This window comes from Amphiprion ocellaris, chromosome 12 (genome assembly GCF_022539595.1).
Source record: "Amphiprion ocellaris isolate individual 3 ecotype Okinawa chromosome 12, ASM2253959v1, whole genome shotgun sequence".
Classification (NCBI taxonomy): Eukaryota; Metazoa; Chordata; class Actinopteri; family Pomacentridae; genus Amphiprion; species Amphiprion ocellaris.
In genome coordinates, this window is record NC_072777.1 from 20,037,677 (window position 1) to 20,063,397 (window position 25,721).

A 25,721-nucleotide genomic window follows, 5' to 3' on the forward strand; every position below is an offset into this window, starting at 1 on the left:
TGTGAGTACAATATAAAATATAAATGTCCTGTCCATCTTTGCACAAGTTCTGCATTAAGAATATCTTCAGCTGTTACAGGGTGAAATTCTGTACGACTGCTTTCTAAACCAAACACTGACCAAACAGCTCAAATTAGGATGACAGGGTATGTACTGTGAGGATCTATACACTGACCAGGAGGGTGTGGTTTAGTCTGACGTCAGAGTCAAGTTCAAAAAATGAGATAAAAAACGAAATCGTTTCAGTTCCTTCATAATAAAACTTTTTTCTAACCCTGTAGCGTAGGCAAGAAAAGACATGAAGGTTGCAATAGTTGCCCAGTTGTGCCAGTGAATAATTTAGTCAGCAAAATGTAAGAAACTAAAGTTTTATAATTTCTCAGGGCTCAAGGACTTTATGTCTCTATTTTGTCTGATTGTGGAGGAATTTGAAGATATTCAGTTTATTTTCATTTGTGGCAATAAGATCAGACCCTCACATTTAGATGCTTATTAGTTTTTCCACCATTAACTAATTGTTTTAGCTGTAGAAAAATGACACCCAGAGGAGCAGTGCTGCATTAGCAGCTTCTTAGATGCGATGTGACTATTTTCTGGTTACTTTCCTCCTCTGCAACACAAACTGAATATTTTTGGGTTACTGGTGGAGCTAGACATTTGAGGATGTTTCTAATTGCTTTTGGCGCCCCTATTTACAGTGCAGGAAATACTAACTGATTATTAACTGTTGTGATTTTCAGGTTGTAACTGGGTAAGGTATGTCAAGGATCTTTTTGTTAAATGTAATATTCACCATTCTCTGTTTAAGTAGGTAAAGCATTTTTCAAGACAGCTGTTACAGCATTCTTTGTAGAGAAACAAAGGGAAAATAGGAAGATGATAAAATCCTAATACTTAATTGCAACCAAGCAGTTAATAAAAATGTGTAACTTCGAGCTGAAGAAAACATGACATTTAATTCAATGTTGTGGCCTCAAGAAAGAAGTTTGCGCTCTGTTTGCAACGAGTTAGTTTAAAATAACAGAGAAAAAAGCTCCCTCGAATCAATATCTACATAAAAGAAAGAAATATATATTTTATGTAAGAAGTATTTTTCAATGGTGCAGTTTTTTTAAAAATGTTTGTTGAGCTGTTTTATTTTGAAAGTTGAGGCTGGATCTTGTTCGCGTCAGAGTGTGTGATTTGACATCAAGTCTCAAAACACGCAGCAGCAGGTCGTTAACAGGCTGCGAGCTCAAACCCAGGGCTTGTTCCCACGCAGAGTGTCTGTGGGTGAACTTCGTCTGTGTTGGGACTTTGTGCGGGTCCCGACTGATCTGATCTCAGTTCAGTTCACACTTTCCAGCGCACGACAGCGCAGCGGGACTCCATGCTGTCACTGACAACTTTCTCTGCAGCTGCTGCTCCTGCTGCAACAGGTAGGATATCCCCGTGTTTTCTTACAGCTGCTCAGGTTCACAGCGTGGAGCTGCAGCTCTGCAGACAGTCCGGGCTGTACCTCTGATCTGCTGCTTCAAGCCACTTCAGGCTTCCAGCTGGAGGCCTGTAACTGCGTGGATCAGAGATCAGAGGAGAGCTGGTCTGGTAACAGGTGGCACAGTAAAGTCCAGCAAGAAATCATTACACAGCCGACAGATTCTTACAGGAGTTCCGGGGCTGTTTTTCACAAAATCATTCCTAGATCTCAGCTGGATATAATCTGCATTTTAAAGCTTCTTGAAGAGTTTGAGGTTGGATAAAAATATGTGGAAAACTACAACAGATAGATATAGACATAGATGAAGAACTATGCAGGTACATGGTATTTACTTACTTCCATTATTGTCTCCACAGTTGTCTCCTTGAACATTTCTTCTGACTCTAAAAGTGAACACAGATCTCTCATCATATATCTGTGGCTCTCTTTATATGGATCACTGTTCTCTCTGTTCTACAGCGTGTCCCTAAAGTTTGGACACAGGAAATCTCACTAACTATATATATTTTTTGCCTCCACAGACTAAATACGGTTTTGTCAAAAGATTAAATTCACCTGCTATTTTTTGATATGTCCATCCTTCTCGTCCGCTGAGAAATACCAGTTCAGCTCTTTCTTGTCTTATCTGTGGAGGCAAAAAAAATATATAATCAGATTTCCTATGTGTCCAGAGTTTAGGGACACCTTGTATTGTCTAGTAATGGCTCTTTAATATGGTTTGTGAATCAGGGTTTGGAATTTAAACAAGTGTAATGTGAACAGCAGGGCACTTCAGAAAGCACTTATCACTGTGGAAACAGGCAGCTGCTGTCAGCTGTTCTCATCCAGACATTCACAGCAGTGTGTCCTCTCTCAGCTCCAGCTGTGCGTCTCAGTCCACATTTAGCCGATCAGCTCACTGATACGGTATTTACAGGACGATGTAGTGACTCAGTGTTTGGGTGTCAGTGCATAAATTACTACAGATAACAGAAAAGACCAATTTCGCAAATAATGCTAATTTTTGATCCAAACTTGAACTTGTTTTTGGTGAGGTTTTAAAGGCTGTTTCCTCTGTTAGCACCAAGAAATGTTAACATTAGCTGATTATTTAATTAACAGAATATACATTTTGGTAGTTAATAGTCGTTACTTGCTGGTTCTAGTATTCCAATCTGTGGATTATTTTATTGAAATTAATTATAGCAAACTGAATAAATAGCATTTTTTTCCTCTGTCGGTCAGAAACAACCAGAAATTTGAAGACCTCAGCTGGAGCAGTAGAAAAATAACCTTTCTACCAAAAAGTATTCTTCAATGAACTAATGAGTGGATAAAATAATGCTGTCAAAAGTTCCCTGTGCATTGACTGAGAACTGTCAACTTTTTGAGTTGCAGAAACTGTCAGCTGAGAGATAATGTGACTTGTCCTCTCAGAATTTATGTGCACTCAATGAAAGATTTAGCAGATAAGATTGAGGAAAACAATAGAAATAATGTGCAAAATTATAACTTAATTACAAGTATTCCCCTTCTTGCCTTCCAAATGCTCATGTGGAACAAGAACACAAGCATACTACAGTCACAGAGAAGTATTACCTGTGATTGACTTGACCATAGTTGCAGTTAATTTAGTTTATTTCTTATTGCTTGTTTTATCAGTTGGTTTTACTTTGTGTTGTATAATATTTCCACTGCTGTGAGTGTTTTCATTCTGTTTCCTTTGAATCACTTCAGTCAGTCAAAGTGTGTCTGAGAAATTGGGCTGCGGTTGCTGCTGCTCATAATAACTACCGACATTCGGAAAGTGGAGAGAAAATATTTGTAGAGCTGCAACAGTATATTGATTAATTGATCAGTTGTCAAACATTAAAATAATCAACTATTATTTTGTTCATTGATTAATCAATTTCAGAAATTTGCAAAGAACACCTGATAGACGTAAAACAGCCCTAAACTTAATATCCTCCTTAGACCCGGCCCATTCATTTATGTCCTCTGTACTGGACATTTGTTTTGGATCTATATCCTCTGACTCATTTGAGCTCCCCTACTAAACCCTGATGCACTCAATAGAGGACATTCTGGCCTTTCCAATGGTATCTCTTGTGACTGAGTGGGATGAGGGGAACTTTGTTTTCATGCTGAGACAAAATGGAGACTGCAGCAAAGACCAGGCCTCCTGACTGTTGAGAGTTTAATTTATCTTCATGTTTAGTTTAATTTAGTTTCTGAAAGTTTCATGAGGAAATAGTTTGACATTCTTGTTTTCTTGTCAGCCTATTTTGATTTTGAGATGTTGCTTTTAAAAATTATTTTTACAGTAAAATCATTCTGTTGTCCACCACAGTGGACAGACATGCTGTAAGATCTAAAATATTTTTTTTAAATAAAATTCTAAATTATGAATTGTTATTTTGGCTCCAAAAAGGAAGGAAATCGCAAAAAAGTTAAAAGGAAAGATACTTTTTCCCTTGATTCTCAGAAGGATATCAATGTCTTAATTCCAAATGGGGAACGAAAACACAACAGTCACAGGGAAATGGTGTTTGTAACAGACAAGACCATAATGAATTAATTCACAATATTTTTTGTTTCTTTTATCAGTCAGTTTTACTTGTTGTTATATAATGTTTCCTTTGCAAATTCCATTGCAAGTGTCTTTACACTGCATTTCCTCAAAATCACTTGTCAGTCAGAGTCTTATAACTTAACATCTTATAACTCCAGCTATTACAGTAGCTGCTGCTCATAATAACTACAGACACATGGAATGGTTGGTATATGAACGAGAGCAGAAACAGGGCATTTAATTGTTCTATTCTAATTACCCATATTCCTGATGATAACTTCTACTTACAATAATCACTGTAGTAGTGTGTCAGTTTCAGTGTTTTTGCTGATGTTATTACAGTGTCAGAGAGGTAAGTTGCTGGTGGTTTAGTATTGAGTGATGCATTGCAATTGTTTAGTGTTTATTTAAAGTGTACAGGGGTAAATAATTAATCAGTAAATCAACGTGCAGTTGAGTTTATAGTTCTAAAGGATGTGTTTTAGTTTTTGCTGAGATTACTTTGAGAATAACATGTAATAAGTCTGAAGCAGAACATATTTCTGGTGCAATTCAATGAGATTTTTTTACATTCTTTGGCTCAGTTCTGCTCTGTAGTTACGTAGGACTTCTTTTCACAGGGCTGTTTCATATCAGTATCTGCCTGATTTTAAGGAGGCACTGAGATTTGGGGATGGGAAAATGACATGGCCTTGAGCTTTTGTGTATTCTGGCTAATGGCCGGGAACAGTTCCTTCTGCTAAAGATTTTTACTTTATTTGACTTAGATTTGTTTGTCTGATTTTGGGGAAGGATATATGCTTCATGTGTATGTGTGTTTGCACATGGATGTGAAAGTTTATGACCTACATTGATACATGTAAACTCTCGGAGGTTCCTTGCTGTCTAATCTGCCCTGTAAAGTCCTTTTGGTTGAAATAGCCTCAGCTAAGGCTAATTTACCCATTTTCTTTTCTCCATTTAGTTTCTTGCAATAGAAAATCAGTTTTGACATGCTTGAGTAGTAATTGAGGTATTTATAATAGAAGCCAACCGTATTTCCTTAAACTACTGGCCGATCTTGACAGCAGAGCAGTTACTGTGTCTTTAGCCTCCCATAGATGTGGTTAAGATGCCTTTAAATTGGGGCTGGAAAAAGTGACATTGAGATACTGTTTTTATAATTTAATAAAAAATGTATATATTTTCAGCAGATCACTTGAGTAATTGTTTGGAAAGAATAACTCAAGAATGATTGGGGTAACTTTGTAGGGGAGCGCATGTCCATAGAAAAAATAGCAACTTTTTTTTTGAACATGAAAAATGACCTTTTTGCTGTGACATTTTTTTATTGCAAACCATTTGAAACACTTCTAATATGGTGTAACACTGACAAAGTAATTGAAAAGAATGATTTATTTATTTTTTTTACTTTGGATGACATTGTGATCTAGCTTAATACTGATCTTAGTTCCATGTTCTGCTACATTCCAGCGATTCTACAAATCTGCATCAAAGTAAAAGCTGAAATAAGGTTCTTCTTCACCTAATTTTGGTGCATCTCCTGGAGACAAAATAGAAATAATATTGCACTCATAACACTTCACATGCTTGTTAGTAGTTGTGCACAACGAAGCCTCTAGTCGCTCCTCAGTTACTTCCAGCACTGACACAGTGCTGTGGAAATAGTGGCAGAAAATAGTGTGAAAAGAATGAAATGAGGCATTCTAATGTTAGATTTACCCAGAATGAATCCAAGTGATTTTATCTACTTGGGGTGTTTTCTATGAACAGAGCATTTTAAACATCATTGCTGCAGTTTATCTTTTCAACAACTCAGTGTCTTTAAGTTAAGCTACATAAACAACTGGAATCGGAGTTCTCTTTTTGCCTTAAGCCACATAAACCTTATAACATAGATAACATTGCCTAGCTGCCGTAGTGCTCTGGAGCATAGCATTGGTCATACAGCTGCAGCTTTTACTTTACAGCTCCACTGTGTGAGCTGAGAGCAGTGGCAGCAGGAAGCGCAGCATTAAGGAGGAGCTGGGAGGTTTTCTCCCACAATGAACTGCCAACTCCAGCAGAGTGTGACAGTGAGGAAGTTTGAAGGCAAGGTCAAGGCTTCAAAGGAAATGCAAACTCTTCCACATCTGCTTTTAGCCCCAAATGGTAATTAAAGAAGCAAAATCTCTTTTCTACTCTATTAAAGTGACCCATCTGTTTTAGGAGGAAGATCGTGGATTTCAAACACAAGGTCACAGGAAACTCTGCAAAACTAAACTCATTGGAGAAGACAGTGTTACAGTTTTTGCTTTCAGCAGCACATCATCTGTAGATTGATTGATGTGTTTTATTGACTGTAGGGCTGCATTGTAGTTGAGGCTTTGTGATCCAGTTCAATACTTTTAGGACCAGATGAGCTGGTTAGCAGTGTAATTAATTTTTAAACAAAGAATAGTCCAAACTTTGATCTCCTGGCTCTTCATCAGTCTAGATGCAAGGGCACAGATTTTATTGAACAGTTGCCTATGCACACATCTAGTTGATGGGGAGAAAGATTAGCTTTAATTTTGAGTCCTGTTTCGGACAAGATTATGACTGTATGTTCAGTTTCGGAATTATTTTAGCTCTGTTTTGTCTCCACCAACTGCACAATATCACCAGCTAGTTCAGTTTATCAGTTTTCAGCCTCCTGCAGCTGTAAATGGCACAGGAGAGAGAGAGGACAATAAATCATAAAAGTAGTTCACATAGTAAAACCACATCAGAAAGTTAAGGATGCTTAAAACACACTGTAGAGTTGAGGGAAACTGCACAGTCTGAAGATAATTCTTATCACAATGAGTGATTTATTTTTTTTTATTTACATTATTTATAATAATTTGATCCAATAATATAAAAATATTGAGTAGAGTGCTTCAAAGTGAGGGGAAATTCAAGCTTCAAACATTACCTGTTGTAGCCAAATATGTTCTTTCATGCGTGTAAAAGCATTCTGAGGAAAGCAAATGTGCCATATTTTTATAAAGGACTATAATGGATTTCCCAAAACCTCAGTGTGTATGTTTACTAGATGCATTAAATTTACATCAAATGTGATATAAATGGAAATAATATATAATATTTTATACCTGTTCTAACATTGTCATTTAACTTTTAACAAAGTCCTTTGTATACTTTTTAAAACTGAGACTTTTTCTTTTTTTTTTTAGTTTTGCTGTCTTCAGCTTAAAAATGTGGAAATGTTATGCTGTTCATCAGTGTTCAAGAGAATTCATCACCAGTGTGTGTGTGTAATTCCTCTCAGTACCAGACTGCATGGTCAGCTGAGTATGTTAGTCACAGCCCAACAAAATTAAATGGAAGCTCAATCTAACAAGGTTGAATGTAGACAAATAAGTGTGAAACTGGCTCATTGACAGAAGAAATGGACATGCTGCTGCCAGTATGTGTCATGTCTCTTTCAGTATCTGCTATCCCATAATGTGTCCATGCCTCTTCAGTGAAGCAAAGGATATGGTCAGCGTACGGAAATATAAAAAGCTAGTGAATGTAGCAGTGTGCTGTAATGTTTCTGGGTATTATGTTTCTGCACCAGGGGACAACTCAGATGTTTGGGTGTCGTCACAACTGCAATAGGTCTTGAACACCTTGAAGATGTTTCTTCGTCTAGCACAAAAGTTCACTTGGACTCAAGGATGAACTGATTAGAATTTTGTGATCACAGGTAAATGTCGCTGCAACCTCACAAAATACGTTTTTGGCCACAACTCAAGAATGAATTCACTAATTATTACAAAATTTCATACAAGTGTCTAACATGACAACATTTTATACCCAGGAGGTCAAAGGTCAAGACTGGACTTCAAAGAGTCCTACAACTAGTAGACCTGATTCTAGTTATATATTGTCATAACTTTTACTTTTGGAAATGTTTGAATGTTGCTGATAATGAAAATATTGCTGAGTGAGCGTAAATGGCTCCGTGTGTTTCCACAGCTAGTCATTTTTACGAGTATTGTTTCAAACATAAGTGCAGCTTGACTCTTTGCACAGCATGCAAAATAATGAATGGCCACCTGTAACAGCTACAGCTTTGTGAGTTTAATTACGGCCAGTTTTCATTTTACTCTTACAGCACAAGACTCCAACTACTCCTACGGATTATCGAGTTTTGTTGGCCAGCCAAACCAAAGCTTCTTTCAGCTATTTGGCCAGATTAATGGGCCCTTTTCCCTGCAGGATAAGTAATGACTTACAGAAGTGGGGTTCATGCCAGAAAGGTAGAGACATCATGTACCAATCTTAACTGAAGACAGAATCCTGCCACCCAGGAATTATTAACTCTGCTGGATTTGTTGTATTGGATGTTGTAAGAGTAAACCAACTTACCAACTTGTCCTTAGACCTGTGTGTGTGTGTGTGTGTGTGTGTGTGTGTGTGTGTGTGTGTGTGTGTGTGTGTGTGTGTGTGTGTGTGTTTGTGTGTGTGTGTGTGTGTGTGTGTGTGTGTGTGTGTGTGTGTGTGTGTGTGTGTGTGTGTGTGTGTGTGTGTGTGTGTGTGTGTGTGTGTGTGTGTGTGTGTGTGTGTGTAGCTTCTTTCAGAGCGTTTGACTGTGTCTCTAGGTGTCTTCAATGGTTGCACCTTAAATATATCCTCAGCACTACATTTGATGATCTGTATTTTAGTACTTCAGCCTCTGCTTTTCTCTTTGTCACCCAGGTGGAAAGCTCTGCTCCCAGGAAATGATGTGACACTCATGGCTGGACTGAGAACTGAGCCATCCTCTCTATTCTGGCCTCAACAGACTCCTCTCCGGATATCTTCTGAATTGTTTCACAAGACTGCTCTAGAACCAATGTCAGCTCTAATGTTGATTATCTGTCACAGCAGTAACATGTCACGCTGAGCAAAGTCGAAACCAAGTAAAACACATTGCGTTTGACATCCATCAGTCTTGAGAATTCATCATGTGAGCTCATAGTAACATTAAACTCTGCAGGCCTGTGAAGGTAGCTCTGTTGCCTCTTTAGTTGTTCTTTTCTTAGAGCAGAGCTGCAGTACTTGTAGATAATGAAATAACCACAGTGAGCTTGACACCAAGGGAAGATACACGTTTCTTAGCCTCCCTTCTTCCTGGTAGATGATGTAGTAATTCTGCTGATATTGAGAGCATCTGTAGTTGTGATGGCCGCTGCTTCCACTCCAGAGAAGCATCCTCCCCTCCTGCAGCTCCAAGAGGTGGACTCCAGTCGAGTCGGCAGTCGTGTCCTCTCTCCGATCCTCAACTCCTCCTCTCCTAGTCTCTCCCTTGAAACCAGCCAGCCCATCTGCATCCCCTCACCATACACCGACCTCAGCCACGACTTCGCCACCATACCTTTCTACAGTCCAACTATCTTCAGCTATGCTGGTCCCAGTATCCCAGACTGTCCCTCTGTCCATCAGTCACTAAGCGCCTCTTTGTTTTGGCCCAGCCACGGTCACGTGGGGCCGCCTATACCTCTGCACCACTCGCAGGCTCGACCTCAGCACAGCCAACCCATCCAGAGTCCATGGGACGGTGTCTTAACAGCAAGGTAGGAAGGTCCTGACTCTGACATGCTGTTTTAACCATCACCCAAGCTCATTAGTCAGCAGCTAGAAGACCATTTTAAATTATCAACTAATATTTTATTTGTTTTAAAAATAATTATTTCAAAATTTTGTCATTTAAGATCACAGTTAGGTTTCATTTTGTCAGTTATGACATCTCTTGCAATGCTTAGCCAATGCTGCCATAAGCCAAAATGATCTGCAATCATACTACTAACGTGGTAATTGTTTATTCATATGCTGTACATTTAAGTGAGTGCTATGGCCAGATTGCTTTTTACATGTTTTTATTGTGGGAAGAAATAATGACTGGAGCATATCTGTTAGTAAGAGTGTGAGGAGGCGTTCCCAAGAGAGCGAGGAGGGCGTGGTGTCGTCAGGCGGGAAGGCCGACCTCCACTACTGTGCTGTGTGTCATGACTATGCTTCAGGCTACCACTATGGAGTCTGGTCCTGTGAGGGCTGTAAGGCTTTCTTCAAAAGGAGCATCCAAGGTGAGACACAACATGTAGAATAGCTTTGCTTGTATGATGATGTGTTTGCAGCATTGTGCATAGTGCTAGTAAAATATATCAGCATCTACTAGATGGAATAAACATCTGAACTAGAAACCATCTTTTCTAATATTTGTGACACTTGTGAATAAATGTAATACTTTGTTGATTCTAGCTTATTTCAATTTTTGGAGGACAAATTGTCAAAGAAATTAGAATTTTTTAAATGACTTATAGCATTACAACTTTGTTATGCTGCAGAAAACACATGCTTGAGCTCTCTCTCCTCTCTTTCCTTAGAGGTGCAGGACTTTATATTGCAGTGAAAAAGTGTCCCACACTGAGTAAAATTGTGACAGGAGCAAAAAAACACAGAGGAACTGCTTGGAGTTCTCATGGTTAAAACAAAGGTGCTTGTCCTGATTTTTCATCACACAGCACAGTGGCGTGTGTGGAGTGAGATTTATTGAACAAATTGCCGTAGAATTTGGCACAGACTTTGTGATTCCCGTCAAGATAATTACAACACCCTTGCTGATCCCTTAACTTTTCACTTAAGGCATCATTAGGTCATCATTTTGTTTATTCAGTACTTTGGCTTACAAACAAATACCAACAAAACAGAAGGAATTCCATTCAAATTTAATTTGAAAGGAGAGAGTCCACATTATCTATAAGTGCAGCTTCACTGACTGTGGATTTTTAGTGTTGTTCAAATCTCAGCTTGGGACACAATAATGCATCATCACTGCATGTACACACCCATGCATGTGCATAACTGTCACAGAACTCTGGGTATTTTAAACAGTGGTGCACCTCAGTGCAGTAAGTAATCAATAATTACAAGCTCTTCTGAAGTCATGAATTTAGAAAAAACTAAATGTCGTCAGAAAATGAGATTTCATCGATAAGTTTAAAATTTCTGTTGTCTGACATTTACTGTGGCTGAATGTGGGCGTCTGAATGGAACTGCTGCACTTGCTAAGTCTTTGTGGACAGTTAGTAGAATGTTCACAATGCAGTTAAAGAGAGAGAGTTTGAATCGATACAGGAAGCTTGCCATTAGTGCCCTTTAGCTGGTGCTCTTTTTGCATTGAGACAGTCCAATCAGAAGGAGTTTGTCTCTTTGTCTACAAGTCTGTTGGGTCCTCAGTGCAGCCATGTAACCTTTCATAGTCTTCTTCCTGGCTTTGATATCTAAGAAGTCCTGTCTCCCCATTAGTGTTTTTTTTTTTCAAATTATCCTAATTTTTCCTTTCTTTGTCTTTTTGTCTTAATTTTTCCCATTTTTGTTTCAGGACACAATGACTACATCTGCCCAGCAACCAACCAGTGCACTATAGACAAGAACCGCCGCAAGAGCTGCCAGGCATGTCGCCTTCGCAAATGCTACGAAGTTGGGATGACCAAATGTGGTTAGTGTGACGTTGCTTTCGTATTTGTGTTTTGTTCTGTCTTTAACAAGCAGAGAACCTCAACCAGGCAGCATATTATTTATTTATTTATTTTTTTAACATAATGCTGTTTTAATTATCTGGTTAATAGGGGGTCATGTGATAAATATTGTGTTAAGCAGGGTGGAAGAATGGTGCTGATGCAGAGTTTTGTCTTTTATATACACTACCCCAAGCAAGTGCTATTATTTTGACACAAAACAGGAACAGTGCCCGGAAGACATCAGACACACTAACACTTCTAACTCACCATACTGACAATATAACACTTAAAGAAACTGTCTCGACCAACTAAACCACAGAAGCACAATAATGACCAAACACTAATAACACTGTTACACCAATATGAACCACAATAACATTTATAACCCCAACACCCCGAACTCCCATGGTGCATTGCAGCACAACAGGTCAATTCTAGTGGTCGGCTCGCTACAATATGATGATGAAACATTAATAAATTGCTGTTGTTGTTAGAAATTGCACACAGGTCAGGTTGTGGTCAAATGGAAGGTTCATCACTGGTCTTCTCATTTGTAACCAATGTCAGGTAACAGTATAATTTGTCTATTTTGCGAGATCTTTTATGTGGTTCCAGCATTTTTCCTCCTTTTTAGATTCAGAGAAATATGATCCCTCTCTAAAAGCCATGAATGGCCCTTGTTAATGATTTCCATGTAAAATGAATCTGTTGAGCAGCTGTTTGAAGTGAACCTGGTTGCTGTTAGCTGCAGGGGAGTATAGTTGACTCAGCAGGAGCTCCACGGTGCCAGAAACCTCCCGGGCCTGATCACTGGTTACGTCTGGCACATTTTTCTAAAACACAAGACATTTAGGGATGGCAATAAAGGTACAGAGCACGATAGTAAAATAAAAACACAAAAAACTAGATGGCAAGCATGAATGGAAAAGAACAGCAACATTACACAAATATACATGATTAAATCTGGACAGAACAAGTGTAAACATGCTGTAATTCACAGCGTGCTGTCTGTTTCTCAGCTATTCGAAAGGAGCGTGGAAATTACAGGAACCCACAGACAAGGCGAGTGACCCGTCTGTCCTCCCAGGGCCGAGCCAACGGCCCAAAGGGGTCAACAGGCCCAGCAGAGGGGTCATTAAGCGAGACACAAGCACCTACACTGGCCCCGGAGCAGCTGATCGAGCGAATAATGGAAGCAGAGCCACCAGAGATCTACCTCATGAAGGACATGAAGAGGCCGTTGACTGAAGCCAACGTCATGATGTCGCTCACCAACCTGGCTGATAAGGAGCTGGTTCACATGATCAGCTGGGCCAAGAAGATTCCAGGTGTGCATAGTTTTATAATCACCTCAGAATTACTGTATTGTTGCTGAATGTGAAGGTGGATATGGGTCATGTCTGTGCCTTAAGAGCTAGAGGTAGGGGGAAATTAGCCTAGTATAAGGATCTTGGAGCCAAACTAGTGGAATTTCCATCCTTTCATTCTTTAGGCTAAGCTGAACATCTGTTAGCCATAACTTCAGGAATTTTCTCATCTAAATCTCTGTTTAAAAAAAAAAATTAAAAAAAAGTGTTTCTTAAAATGTCATATTCCTCTGATTACACTGAAGCCACATATGCATTTTTTTTTTACCTTGTCTCACATTAAAACTGTAAAAACAAAACTATACCACAGACTTGCACAGGTTTTGAACACATGTTCAATAGAGCTGCACAACAGATTTTTTTAGCATCAACATTGCAATGCTACATCACAGGAAGTGTGATAGGAATTAAGGCAACTTAACTCAAACACATCAAGCAACGTTTTTTTCGTGTTTGATATAAAAGTGTAACTCAGAGGGTTCTCATTTTCATGACTAATCTACAACAGAAGTCTGCCTGACAGAACAAAATTTGCTGTAATTTAAGGGTTGTTGGATACAGAGAGTTTTCAGTTTTCTTTTTTGAGACAGTTTGTTTACATCCAGGCTCCACATTTGCACAGTAAAAAGAGCAAGGAACAGAAGCGAAATACTGAGGAGGAAGATATAGTTACAAAAAGAAATGCAACATCTGCCATAACAACTTTGAGGTCCCACAATTACATGATTGACTGCAATATTGATGTTTCACATTCTCTGCTCATAGAAAACAGTCCGCGTAGATAAAATCACTTGGTAAAATCATTAGAACACACTCTTTCACTCTTTTCAAAGTCATTTTTGGTCACGCACCTATCTGTGCTGCTGTGCTACTGTAACTGATAGAGACTAGAGGCTTCTCTGTGCACAGCTGTGCAGCTAGCTTCTACGATGGCGGTGGTGGGGATATTGGTTATTTGTAGCGTCTGTCAAAAAGTAAATGTTCTGCAAGAAATGGATTTCAGGAAAGTAAAAACCTTTTCATTGAGACTTACCTTTATGCAGATTTGTGCATTAGCATTAATGCCGTGCAACATGGAAGTGAAAACGGTGCTAAGCTAGATCTAAATTCCATAGATGCCTTTGCCAGTGTTACACCATATGAGAAAGGTTCCAAATGGTTCCCACTCAGAGCAAATCTTTACAGTAGGGAGTTATTTTTCATCTTTTAAGAATAATTTTTTATTCTCTATGCATATGGACTCCTACAAAACCAACTAAATCCTTCCAGATGGATGAACTCTATTCAGTCATCTGGTGGTATATATACACATGAACAAAATATCACAATGTCATTTTTTTCCCCAATATTGTGCAGCCCTAATATCCATAATTTTTCAAGAATAGTTTACCCTGTCCCTGCAAACATTTGTGATAGTCAACAATCTCTCGAGTTTCTGTTTTTGCTTGAGGTGAGATGTGAGGTCTGTGTTATGTTAAATGAATAAATCCACACTAAATTTCCTCAGCAACACTGAAAAGATGCACAGATGTTTAAGGTACATAGTGAAACACATTTGTGGAATTAAGGATTGTTTAATCAAGATTAAGTTTCTTGAATGATAGCCAGAATAGAAAATGTGTATATTCTTTCTTCATGCGTCTTCTTTTTAAACATTGCTGCAGAACAGTTTAGTGTGGTAGAAGCTGAGTTCATGATTTTATCTTGGCTAGACACAGTAATTGTCTCTGCTTTATTTAGCTTGTGAGTTCCAGTCTAATAAAAGTGAGCAGCGGTATAGAAATTGGAGTTTGGTAACGACCATATTAATACTTGGAATGTGGATCTCTGTTTATTGAACATACAGGTTTACTTCAGACAGTAACAGCCTGAAAAAATGAAATTCCTCATCATTACACAGAAACCTTTCACCTCGCCCTGAAGAGCGTTGTTTGTGTGTGCTTAGTCATCATAGCCTGGGTGAAATCAAACAGTGGCAGTGTGAGGATCTGGTTGGTTGACAACCTGTGATGTCTAGATGACTGGATCAGAGCATCTCCAAAACAGATGGCTTGTGGGGGGTTCCTGGTTTGTAGTTGTTAGTACCTACATATGCTGTCCAAGGAAGAACAACCAGTGAATTGGTGACAGTCTCATTGATGCACATAGGGAGTGAAGGCTGGTTCACGTGGTTAGATCCCACAGATGAGCTACTGTAGCATAAATTGCTGTAAACCTTAAGGTTGCTATGATAGAAACGTGTGCTTATTGCGCATGAGGCTGTAAAAAAAAAAGCACCAACAATGGGCATCAGAACTGGACTGTGGAGCAACGGAAGAAGGTAGATAAAATCATCTGGGTAGCTGGTTGTATGTGTGGATTGTTTACCTGGGGAAGAGATGACAGCAGGATGCACTATGAGGAAAGACTTCACTTCCAGTGATGAAGATGTGGTATGAAACTGAGAATCTACAAATTTGAGAAACCAAAGTTTTACAGTTTTTTCTACTAAACAAAGGATTGTGATTAGCAAAATATTCTGCAGTAATTGATCTGTCATTGGAGGGCTAACTTGCACAGTGAGTTTATATCCTTACTTAAAGATCTGTGAATGGGACTCACAGCCAGCAGTTTGAAGAAAATACTGATAAAGACACAGTATAAAATGTATTATTCTCTAACTCAAGCACTGAGCTAATGCTGTGCTTTTATTCCAGCCTGTTTGTTCTTTAATCAGTGATAAATAGCATTTAATGACCCTGACTGTAGACACTGTTCCATAAGGCAGACGGTATCCTTTACCTGTACATTTTTGTGGAACGTCTCTTTTTCTATAATTCCAATCAGCTGTGTCTTTATGTTGCTGTTGTTGTTTTCCTCCTCTTCTTTATTATGTTCTCCCGCTGCAGCCTCGTTGCTCTTCTAGCCTTTTTAAATAGACTGTTCATTACCCTTAGTGAACCTTCTGTGATATGCTTGGTCTGAACAGACGGTTATGCACTGTCCGATCATGTCCTCTCCTCAGGGTTTGTTGAGCTCGGTCTCTTGGACCAGGTGCACCTGTTGGAGTGCTGCTGGCTGGAGGTGCTGATGATCGGACTGATGTGGAGGTCAGTGGACCATCCAGGGAAACTCATCTTCTCCCCTGACCTCAGCCTGAGCAGGTACCACCACAGAAACCTCCGAGCACCACGTCACTAGCATGATTAAAGGATTATGCTTGATAATATGGAGGGATTCGACTCAAGTTTTTCGAACTCACACCAATAAGTATTCAGAAAGATACACATCAAGAAACCGTTAAAAGAACAAAAACATGTCAAGCTGTTTTGACATTTACAGACAAATTACAGATATTAACAACATCATTCTGACTAATCATAATTAAACTGTGACTAGTCAGAGTGTTTTTTTCCAGATATCTGTAACTTCATTCTGCTTGTCTGAATTGTTGTGCATGATGCTGCTCATATTATGCTTCTCATTGGATATTGAGAATCCTCATATGAACATTTCAAAAGTGTTAGAAGAAGTAACGGCAGCTGCTGTGATGAATACGATTATTAGAAAATACAGTTAAATAGACAAGTGCTCAAAAGTGAGGAGTTTGTGAAGGACAAAAGTTTGGTTCATTAGAGACTTGTGGTTGAAATTAACAAGAAGGCTGCTCTGACATGCAACAGTTTGTCATATGTGGTTGTGGTTGCATTGCCATAGTAACTTTGAAAAGCATGCCGCCTCCCACTTGCTTTAGCTTCTGTTGTAACTATTGCAACATGATTTCACCTTGAAACTCTGATTAAAGATATCTGTAATTACATTTTGACAAGGGAGAATTCCAGGTTGAAATGTCTACAACATCATTCAGACTAGTTCAAACTCAATTTGAAATGTCTGAAAAGGACAACTTAAATATGTTGCATTGAGTCGTCAGTGTGTGTGATACAGTTAAAGTCTGTTCTTTTTGTTTGGAATTTTGGTATCAACAGCAGAACCTCCAAAGTGAGCTGCTGTTAGCTTATCTCAGATATAAAAGCTGGCAAAGATGTTGGCTGATAAGTAAAACAGTATTTCCCTAATGCAGTTTGTCCAATATGTTCGTCAATGTCATGCCTCAGCTTTGCTAAGATACAGAGAATCAACAAAACCTGTTTTTTTGGTTTAGTTTATCGCAAGGAGAAAAAACTGCAGAGGAAACAGAGCCTGTGGGTGTTGCTAAATTAATGAAGCAAATACAATAAAGGGGGGCTAACTGTGTTCCAGCTCGCACAGTAAACCACAAAAGAGAAGAGATAAGCTACTGAAACTAAAGACATGGGCAGCAACACCATACTCCTAATGTGCCTCATATACAATAACTGCAAAAGTGTGTTCAGATGTGTGAACTTAACTGAGCCTGGCTCAGGTTCTAGGCAGTTAGTGCCTCAGTGTAATAAATCAAAGAGAGCTCAAAGTTACGAGTAACCACAAGTGAGGGACACATAAAGACAAGTAATCACCAAAAATCACAAGGCTACAGAAAGCCAGTGGCAAAAGATTAGAGAACACACAGAGACAAGTAATCACCAGGGACACATACACAGAACACTTCCACTAAAAACACAAAGACAATGAGAGGCACAGAGATGAGGTGCTCACATTAAGGGTGCATTCTATTACTACCATATGATATAGTATGCCACAAAAAGATTTAGTATGTCCCAGCACACATTATGTCCAATGAAGTGTGCCAAAAATACAGACAAGCATCTTTTTCTGGCCAGTCTGACTCTTAATCCTCTAAAGAGGTACTGTAAGGTGTGTGACATAACTGCATAGTATAAGCAAGCTTAAACCACTGAAAGTTCAGTTCCATACAAACTGTGACTGGCAAAGTTTAAGGCACAGTATTATAATGACCTTTGTAAAAGACAAGGTATGCAATTTTGGAAATGCAGCCTAGGTCAGGAGCCCACACAAACCAGTTTACATTGATGGAACAGTGTCATTAAAGTGTCCACTGAAGAACAGTCACCAAGGACAGTACCACCTCCCTCCCACACTCCAGGTTTTATAATGAAAAATACTGCTATGATTTGACTCACTACACACGACATGCGCACTGAACAAAGTGCTGCATGGCTGATAATAAGTGTCAATGATTTCAGCTGCGCCCTTAACTACAACAAAGCAAGCTTCAAAAAAGAAACATATCTTAGTCACAATACTCTAAAAAAAGTAACTGAGTAGTCATGAAGCTAGTTTGTATGATGTTCATTTAAAAAAAGGCACTGTCCTGTATATCATTATCATGTTAGTTTAGTATTGGCTGGTTAAAGCCCGTCTATGTACAGTATTAAACTGGAATCATAGCGCATTATCCATCTCACATTCACTTCATGCTGGAAATAAATAATAGATGTAGCTTTATTTGTGATTTATTGTCACTCTAAGGATTTCTTTCTTAGCTAACCTTAGCATGCAGATGTTTGTCACTGAGAAAGTGAGAATATACAGTTGTGCTCAAAAGTTTACATAGACTTGTAAAGAACATAATGTCATGGCTCTCTTGAGTTTCCAGTTATTTCTGCAACTCTGATTTTTCTCTGATAGAGTGATTGGAACAGATACTTCTTTGTCACAAAAAACATTCATGAAGTTTGGTTCTTTTATGACTTTATTATGGGTTAACAGAAAAAGTGACATGGAAACTCAAGAGAGCCATGACGTTATGTTCTTTACAAGTGTATGTAAACTTTTGACCACAACTGTGCAAGTACTGGGACTTATTTTTGTTCACATTTGGTTTCAGCGTGCGTCATGTTGTGCTTCTAAGCTGCTCCAGAAGCTGGAAAGAATCTTCCTGGGCCCTCTCACCAAAAGGCACACATGCTTCATGGGAAAATATATTTTTTTGATCTCTGTGCACATTTTCAGTCAAACCTGCAACTGAAAGATGTGTCAATGAAGTTACCTTAGTGTTCAGCCGCAGAGCTTTCTCCCTTTAGAGTGGAGTTTGCTGTTTCAGGTTATCTTTTATGTCTTAGTAGGAGTTTAATCAATGCAGTGTTTAAGCAAAACGTCTGTACACTTCTGCCTAATTTGGTGGAGTCGGTGATGATAAATAATCGCTCTTGTTTGTGTCTTTCCGTGGCAGAGAAGAGGGGAGCTGTGTCCAGGGATTTGTGGAGATATTTGATATGCTGATCGCTGCCACGTCCCGGGTGAGAGAGCTCAAGCTGCAGAGGGAGGAGTACGTCTGCCTCAAGGCCATGATCCTCCTTAACTCCAGTGAGTGAGCATGTTGTGTGTCTGTGTGGGCGGACACGCACTGGTAAGGTCCTCTCCATGTGTGATGTACTGTATGTGGGGTTGAGTGTGCATGTGTCTCCTGTACATAAAACCACAGTGGAGTGTTTGATTGGTTTCTCAGCTTGTGATACTGTGAGTCTGCACACGGATGAGCAGCAGCTGAATAACTTAGCCGAGAAAACCCCTGAAGGGACACTGTGTGTAGTTTGAACAGAACGGGGGCTTCTCTAGTCAGACGACCTCCTTTTTAATGACAAGATTCATGTTTCTGCACTGTCCTGTCTATTGAAAGTAAAACTTGTTTAACTTCTCACCTCCAGAATCTGAAAATAAATGTTCAGGCATGAAAAACATTTCTTACAAAATTTGTATTTTTAAAGAGAGAGTCGGTGTCCTTCTCATTGAGTGAAATGATCAGAGCATTCAGTGGCCTGCATCATAAAGGGCCTCCACATTGGCTTCAATCTCTGACTGGATAAGTGTCAGTGATATTTCTAGAGGTGGACAAGACAACAAAATATATTTTTATTTCAATATCAGGTAATAGCAGCACTTTCATACTGGTTATTTATTAAACGTAGGAGAAAGTGACAAATGATCATTAATAGAACCTGCAGACGGGTTTGAAAGACATGTCATCTTAAAAATAACTGCTGCAGCATCTATCAGAGCTAGAAATGATTGGATGTTTAACTTTGAGACAGTCCCTAAACTAATCATGTTCAATGTGCAGTGGTGTGTGTATAGGTTACTTGTGTAACCACGGTTCTCAGAGTAACATGAGTGAGATGTCTCACTATGGGATATGCCTCCTGCATATGCCTCAGAAGCATTTATCTCATTTTGCTAATCCTGATTGGCTGGTGATCATGATGCCTGTGTCGGGTTGAACTACCAACCCTTAAGTAGCCTGCGCAAACACACAGCATCACTCAAAATAATTCAAATTCTCGCTTCGCCCAGCAAGAAGGGCTGTCTGGTGAGACAACTCACTCATGCCACTCTGAGAACCGGGGTTACACAAGTAACCTATAGTTCTCATTCCAACATTCGTTTCGATGTCTCGCTATGGGATATGGAAACTCTCGTATTGCCGGACATGCTTATCTCAAATCAACCTGCACTCGAGGAATGACCCTCTGCTGTGGGGGGCCCAGCACTCAGTACTGCATGAGCCAGGCTCAGAGCAGAGACGTCCAGCTTATAAAAGTGGACAAAAGTGAGAGGTGAAAACCAGCTTGCTGCTGCACAAATCTCCTGAATTGAGAGCCCTTTATAAAGAGCCCAGGATTCAGTCAGGCCACATGTAGAATGAGCATTGATTGAGTAGACAGCTTCAAGCGGAACCTTCAAATGTATGTAGTTTCATGTATTTTACTGGCAATAAGTCTATTTACAGCCCTGCGACAGACTGGCGACCTGTCTAGGGTGTCCCCTGCCTTCGCCCGAGTCAGCTGGGATAGGCTCCAGCCCCCCCCGCGACCCTAGTCAGGATTAAGCGGTGTATAGATAATGGATGGATGGATAAGTCTATTTACTACTTTTATGGACCCTTGTATTTTACCATATTATGTTTTATCACTGTTTTTCATTTAATTTGAAATTTGATTTATTAACTAAGTAAGTATTATTATTATTATTATTTTTAGTAGTAGTAGTATCATCATTATTAGTATTATTATTAGCACAGGTTGACTATTCTTCAGCTAGACTTGGAGGTGAGATTTCAGAATATATCAGATTCTTTTTGGATGTTTGCCTCAAGACACTTTAAAATGTCACAGTAATAGAAGCACGTGTGAGACAAAATTAACGGTGACCTTGTCCAGTTGTGCTTGGTTCACTCACTGGGATACATGAACAGAATGGAGTCAGTCTTCTGCTTTTCTTGCTGTGTCAAAATGTCTGTATAAATTCCAGTTTCTCTCTTATCAGGTGCTAAACCTATTTTTTTTCTAAAAGAGTCACTATCAACAGTTGTTAACTTCTTTGAAGCAGAAGGAATCAATGTACAGTACTACTTTTCCCTCTATTATTTACCATTCAACATGAATCCTTTAAGAAACAGCTACAATTTTCTGTGTCAATATTTACATTAGTCACAGCCAGGCTATGACAGAATTTCCGCCATCCGGCTTTAATTTTGCTACTATGTTGGTAATTTGGATGAACTTCTATTTTCACAAAAACATATTGCTTGAAATAACAGGTAATCCTCACGGAAGTAGTCAGATTTCAAACATGGCAACATGCTGAAGGAGGAAAAACTCCAATTGCAGTAGGATTGTGTTGTACATTTCAGTAAAAAAACAACCTTTGTTAAGGTTTCTGACATGCTGTTTCCTCTGTGTGTTACCAGACATGTGCCTCAGCTCCTCAGAGGGCAGTGAGGACATTCAGAGTCGTTCTAAAGTGCTGCGTCTCCTGGATGCAATAACGGATGCTCTGGTGTGGGCCATCGCCAAAACCGGCCTCACCTTCCGCCAACAGTACACCCGCCTCGCCCACCTGCTCATGCTGCTGTCACATATCCGCCATGCCAGGTAATGGGACACCCTACATCAGGATAGTACTGCATACACACCGGGTGTTCTCATTAATTAGCAATAATAATAATTTCATGTAATGTGGTCTTCATTCCCTAAAATATATTTTACAGCCCCATTACTTTTGGGTTACTGCACTGATTGCTGTGCCAACCAATCACGAGACACTTTGTTCCGACTCTTTCTTTGTCTTCCCAAACATGCAGTAACAAAGGCATGGACCACCTTCACTGCATGAAAATGAAGAACATGGTGCCTTTGTATGACCTCCTGTTGGAGATGCTGGACGCCCACATCATGCACAGCTCCCGTCTGCCTCGCCGGCCTCCTCAGCAGGAGTCCACAGATCCAGGGGAGGTTTCTGCTAAGCCACACAGCTCCAGGGTCGGTCCCTCGAATACCTGGACTCCCAGCAGCGCTGGAGCCGGAGGTGCACCCCAGTAGTCACATCAGAATTCAAATGCAACGAAATTTCACTGCTTTGCACAAAACTAGTTCAGAGGACTAATAAGGTGCCTAACAGGAGCAATCTGCAAAGTTTGTGAGCTGGATTCTCTGATCGATCACTGCTGAATCTTTGACACACTGTGCACTGTTTCTGGTGAATTTTCCAAATCTTTAAAGTAAAAGCTGTAGATGATAGGCCAGACCTGCAGGATCCGTTGCCTTGCCTCCATATATAAAAATGCCAGACTGGAACAAGACAGGTCATCTGATGACCAATGGGACCAGTGTTTGCTTAACCACACATGTAATGCATTACTGCCAGCCTTAAGTTGGTGTGGTTTTCAGTACATAGCATCCCTTGCTTTCACTGAACCACAGATGCTGTTAATGAGAAGGCCAGAGCAGGACAGTAACCTTCACAGGGAGTAAATAATGACAGCAAAGCTTTTTATTGCTTCACCAGACTCCATATGTTCACCCTTTGCTGGTACAATCATGGAGGTGTAACAAACAGCTGTGTGTAATGATGCCCAAAGACACGGCAACCAGGGGTCTGCTGTAGACTTTACGTTTGAGTTTAGACAAACTTGAACCTAACCTGCTTGTTGGAATGTTTTAACAAATCCTGACTTCATGCTCAGCCTATTTTAAAAAGCAAAACTCTACACACATGCTTAGTTGTTAGCTAATGGTTAACAGTTAGACTGCAAGCAAAGATTGTCATTATTGATTAAGCAGCTTATTATTTAACCAATTTATCACTGAAGGTGGGCAGTAAAATATGTGCTATTGTTTCCCACAGAACACGGTCACATCTTCAGTCCCATATCCAACGATATTCTATTTTATACAATGTATGTCAAGAAAAAGCATCAAATCATCACATTTGAGAGACTAGAAGCAGAAAATGTTTGACATTTCTGCAAAAAAAAATGGTTGACTGAAATGGTTTAGTTTGCAGCACAGAAGAAACAAGAAAAGCAGTCAGAGCGCAGTACTCCACCAAGGCTGCTCAGTCTTCGTGTCATTTCTGACAGATAAGTCCTGATAAGTCCACAGTGGTCAGTTTGTAGTAGGATCGCAATCATGTATCATCAGCAGGCAGCTGACATAATGTTCAATTGTCATAATTACAGTGACACCATGCCGCTATCTCGCAATGATACAGAAATCTTTAATAAGTCCGTTGATCCAGACTATAAGCTGCATCACAGCCAAAATCTAATCAATTGGTTTTTGAGTAATGTTGCGCACAGGCAGACGGACAAACGTACACCGATCGTCACATATCTCCACCGCGTTCCTTGGCGGAGTGAAAAAAAAAACCCAGCTCTTTGCAGTGTGTTGTAACAAATCTGTTTGTACATAGTTCAGATAGCCTTAGGTAAGATGATGTATAAAAAAAGCAATGTAGATTCTGTTACAGAAATTCTATCAGGGTAACCAGCCCTTTGCTCTATCTTGGCATGAACAGGATTTGACGGTTTCATTTAACAGAGAAAACCAGACATCCTATTTACAGCACACAACAGAAGTGAGTACTGATTAAGTATTGTCAAAGTTCTGGTGTTCACAGCTCATTTTGTTCAAGCACTTTGACTGATGGTAAATCACAGGGTGAACTCAGTTTACTTTCAGTGATCACGGGTTTTCTAACTTGTGTGCCAGCCATCACAAGTGTATCGACTTTTGTTGCACTGAGTTTCTACTTTGGGGTCTGTTTTTTAAATACTGCATTGTAAAAGTAGTTGTTTCTAATTGTTAATAAAAGGAAGCACTTGGTTGTTTAACTTAGAAGTAGTGTGATTACTGTGAAGTGATACATTGAGCCATTTGATGTATAAGTGACACTGCACAGTGTACTCACTTCTGTTGTACAATGTATTTAATCTGCACATTGTTTCTACAAATGTTTTAGAATTGAATTTCCAAATGTCCATGATTCTCATCCAGAGTGTTGCTATAAATACACTGTGATTAAAAGCAGAAAGAGGGAAATGATTATGTTGTAGACACTCGCTGACTGTTTTCCAGCTGCTGTTGTATTCAGACCTCTGGTTGACCACTTCAGGGTGCTTTACATTATCGCCTGCTTACCCCCTTGTTTGCCTTATTTTCAAAGACATCTTGTTTCCTGGGAAGAATCATAACCTGTTGCTCTTAGGGAGATATGGCAGGTTATTGTTCAAGAGACTATTTTTGTATTTTGCTACAGTAGCTATTGTGACATGAAGCAGCTTCAACAATCAGGATCACTGTAAGATAAATGGTTGTTCACCAGCTCTAGGCGTCTGTACGTCTTCAGTCCTTGGCATTTCCTATCATCACTCGCTTGGTCACCATTGAGCAAATTGTGTTTTCACTGTATATATGTACTTGCAGTGTACTTCATGTTCTTTGAAACAATGTCATTCGTTGCTCATTTCTGGTGGTCTCTAACAATGATTGTGTAAACCAGTAAAATTCTAAGTCAAGGAATGGGTGGTTTTTCGGTTACTTATCAAACATGATCTCCCCTGTGTTCTCCCAACTTTCAGACAGAGGGATTTTAATGTGTGACCATCTCAGTTTATATGTAAATGTTTACCCTCTCTACCACAAAGGCATTGGACAGATACTCCTGTCAGTGAATGAATCCAAACCATGGGCTAAAATTATCATGTCTTCTTTTAGCTCAGGTTGAGATTGCACATTAATGATTTTGGCCTGAACAAAACTTGGATGCCAGGGTTTCCAGACTAACTTTTCAATATAGGTGCACAATTGTGCTGGATTCTCAAGCATCCAAGTAATCCCAGGAGCTTCTGTAAAAAGCACCTGGGCTTCTCTTTTAGGTTCTTCATGACACTGCTCTGTTGGCAGCATACATCACACCACAGCACACATTTATGGAGACTGTTCCGATCCAATCTCTAGGGTCAGCTGGATGTACCAAAAATAACCACGTCATTGGTTCAGGTAAAGGAATTTGCAGCTCAGTAGAAAAGTCAACATAAAAGTGGTCAAACAAAGCAAAACAAGGCTGGTGGGTGTTGCCAAATCAAAGAACAAAATAAAAACAAACAGTATTTAATCTAGTAAAACACAAACAACTATACTCCCTAGCCAAACCGAATCACAATAGCAACACCCACCACAAACAACTGAAACTGATACAAACAGTGCACAGAACTAACTAAACAAACCTTGTGCCTCAGAACACACACATTTAATACACTATGCAGAGACTGACGTTATCAATAGCTTCCTGAACAGGAGCCACAGTCTCCACACCGAATTAGCAGCCGCCAACAGAAGCTCTAAACGTCTGTAGTCACTCCTCAGTGACTATGAAACCAATGTACCATATCAGAACACACAAATCCCAAAGAGGCACCATGGTGAACGGGTTACAACAAACCAGCCGCCAAGACTGAGAGTTCTGGTTGTAGATGTACTCATGTGTGGTGATTGCTGGAGACTTATGGTAGGAGGAGTTGTGGTGGCAGACCAATCCGGTGGGTCGGGAGGTATGGTGAACCAGGCCAGGTGAGATCTGGGGCTCAGTCTTCGGCC

General features: G+C 39.7%; 1 protein-coding gene across 2 annotated transcripts; it reads left to right on the forward strand.

Annotated features, from left to right (window-relative positions):
• Positions 1 to 1,188: 1,188 nt before the first annotated feature.
• Positions 1,189 to 24,640, forward strand: esr2a (estrogen receptor 2a). 2 transcript variants are annotated; one of them, XM_023299677.3, is made up of 9 exons: positions 1,189 to 1,418; positions 8,733 to 9,589; positions 9,933 to 10,099; positions 11,398 to 11,514; positions 12,556 to 12,864; positions 15,908 to 16,046; positions 19,019 to 19,152; positions 21,533 to 21,716; positions 21,926 to 24,640. In XM_023299677.3, exons 2-9 carry the CDS (start codon positions 9,198 to 9,200, stop codon positions 22,161 to 22,163), a joined length of 1,680 nt encoding a protein of 559 aa, XP_023155445.2. In that variant the 5' UTR covers positions 1,189 to 1,418; positions 8,733 to 9,197; the 3' UTR covers positions 22,164 to 24,640. The 2 variants fall into 2 exon arrangements, with proteins under 2 accessions (XP_023155445.2, XP_023155446.2); XM_023299678.2 differs by lacking the exon at positions 1,189 to 1,418 and having other exon boundaries at positions 9,426 to 9,589; positions 9,937 to 10,099.
• Positions 24,641 to 25,721: the final 1,081 nt, after the last annotated feature.

What these genes read in the sequence shown, in the direction of transcription:
- esr2a (XM_023299677.3), top strand. Translation starts at nt 9,198, where the DNA reads ATGGCCGCTGCTTCCACTCCAGAGAAGCATCCTCCCCTCCTGCAGCTC. An exon ending in CTGGGCCAAGAAGATTCCAG is followed by an intron (nt 12,865 to 15,907) that starts GTGTGCATAGTT and finishes TCCTCTCCTCAG; the next exon opens with GGTTTGTTGAGCTCGGTCTC. An exon ending in CATGATCCTCCTTAACTCCA is followed by an intron (nt 19,153 to 21,532) that starts GTGAGTGAGCAT and finishes GTGTGTTACCAG; the next exon opens with ACATGTGCCTCAGCTCCTCA.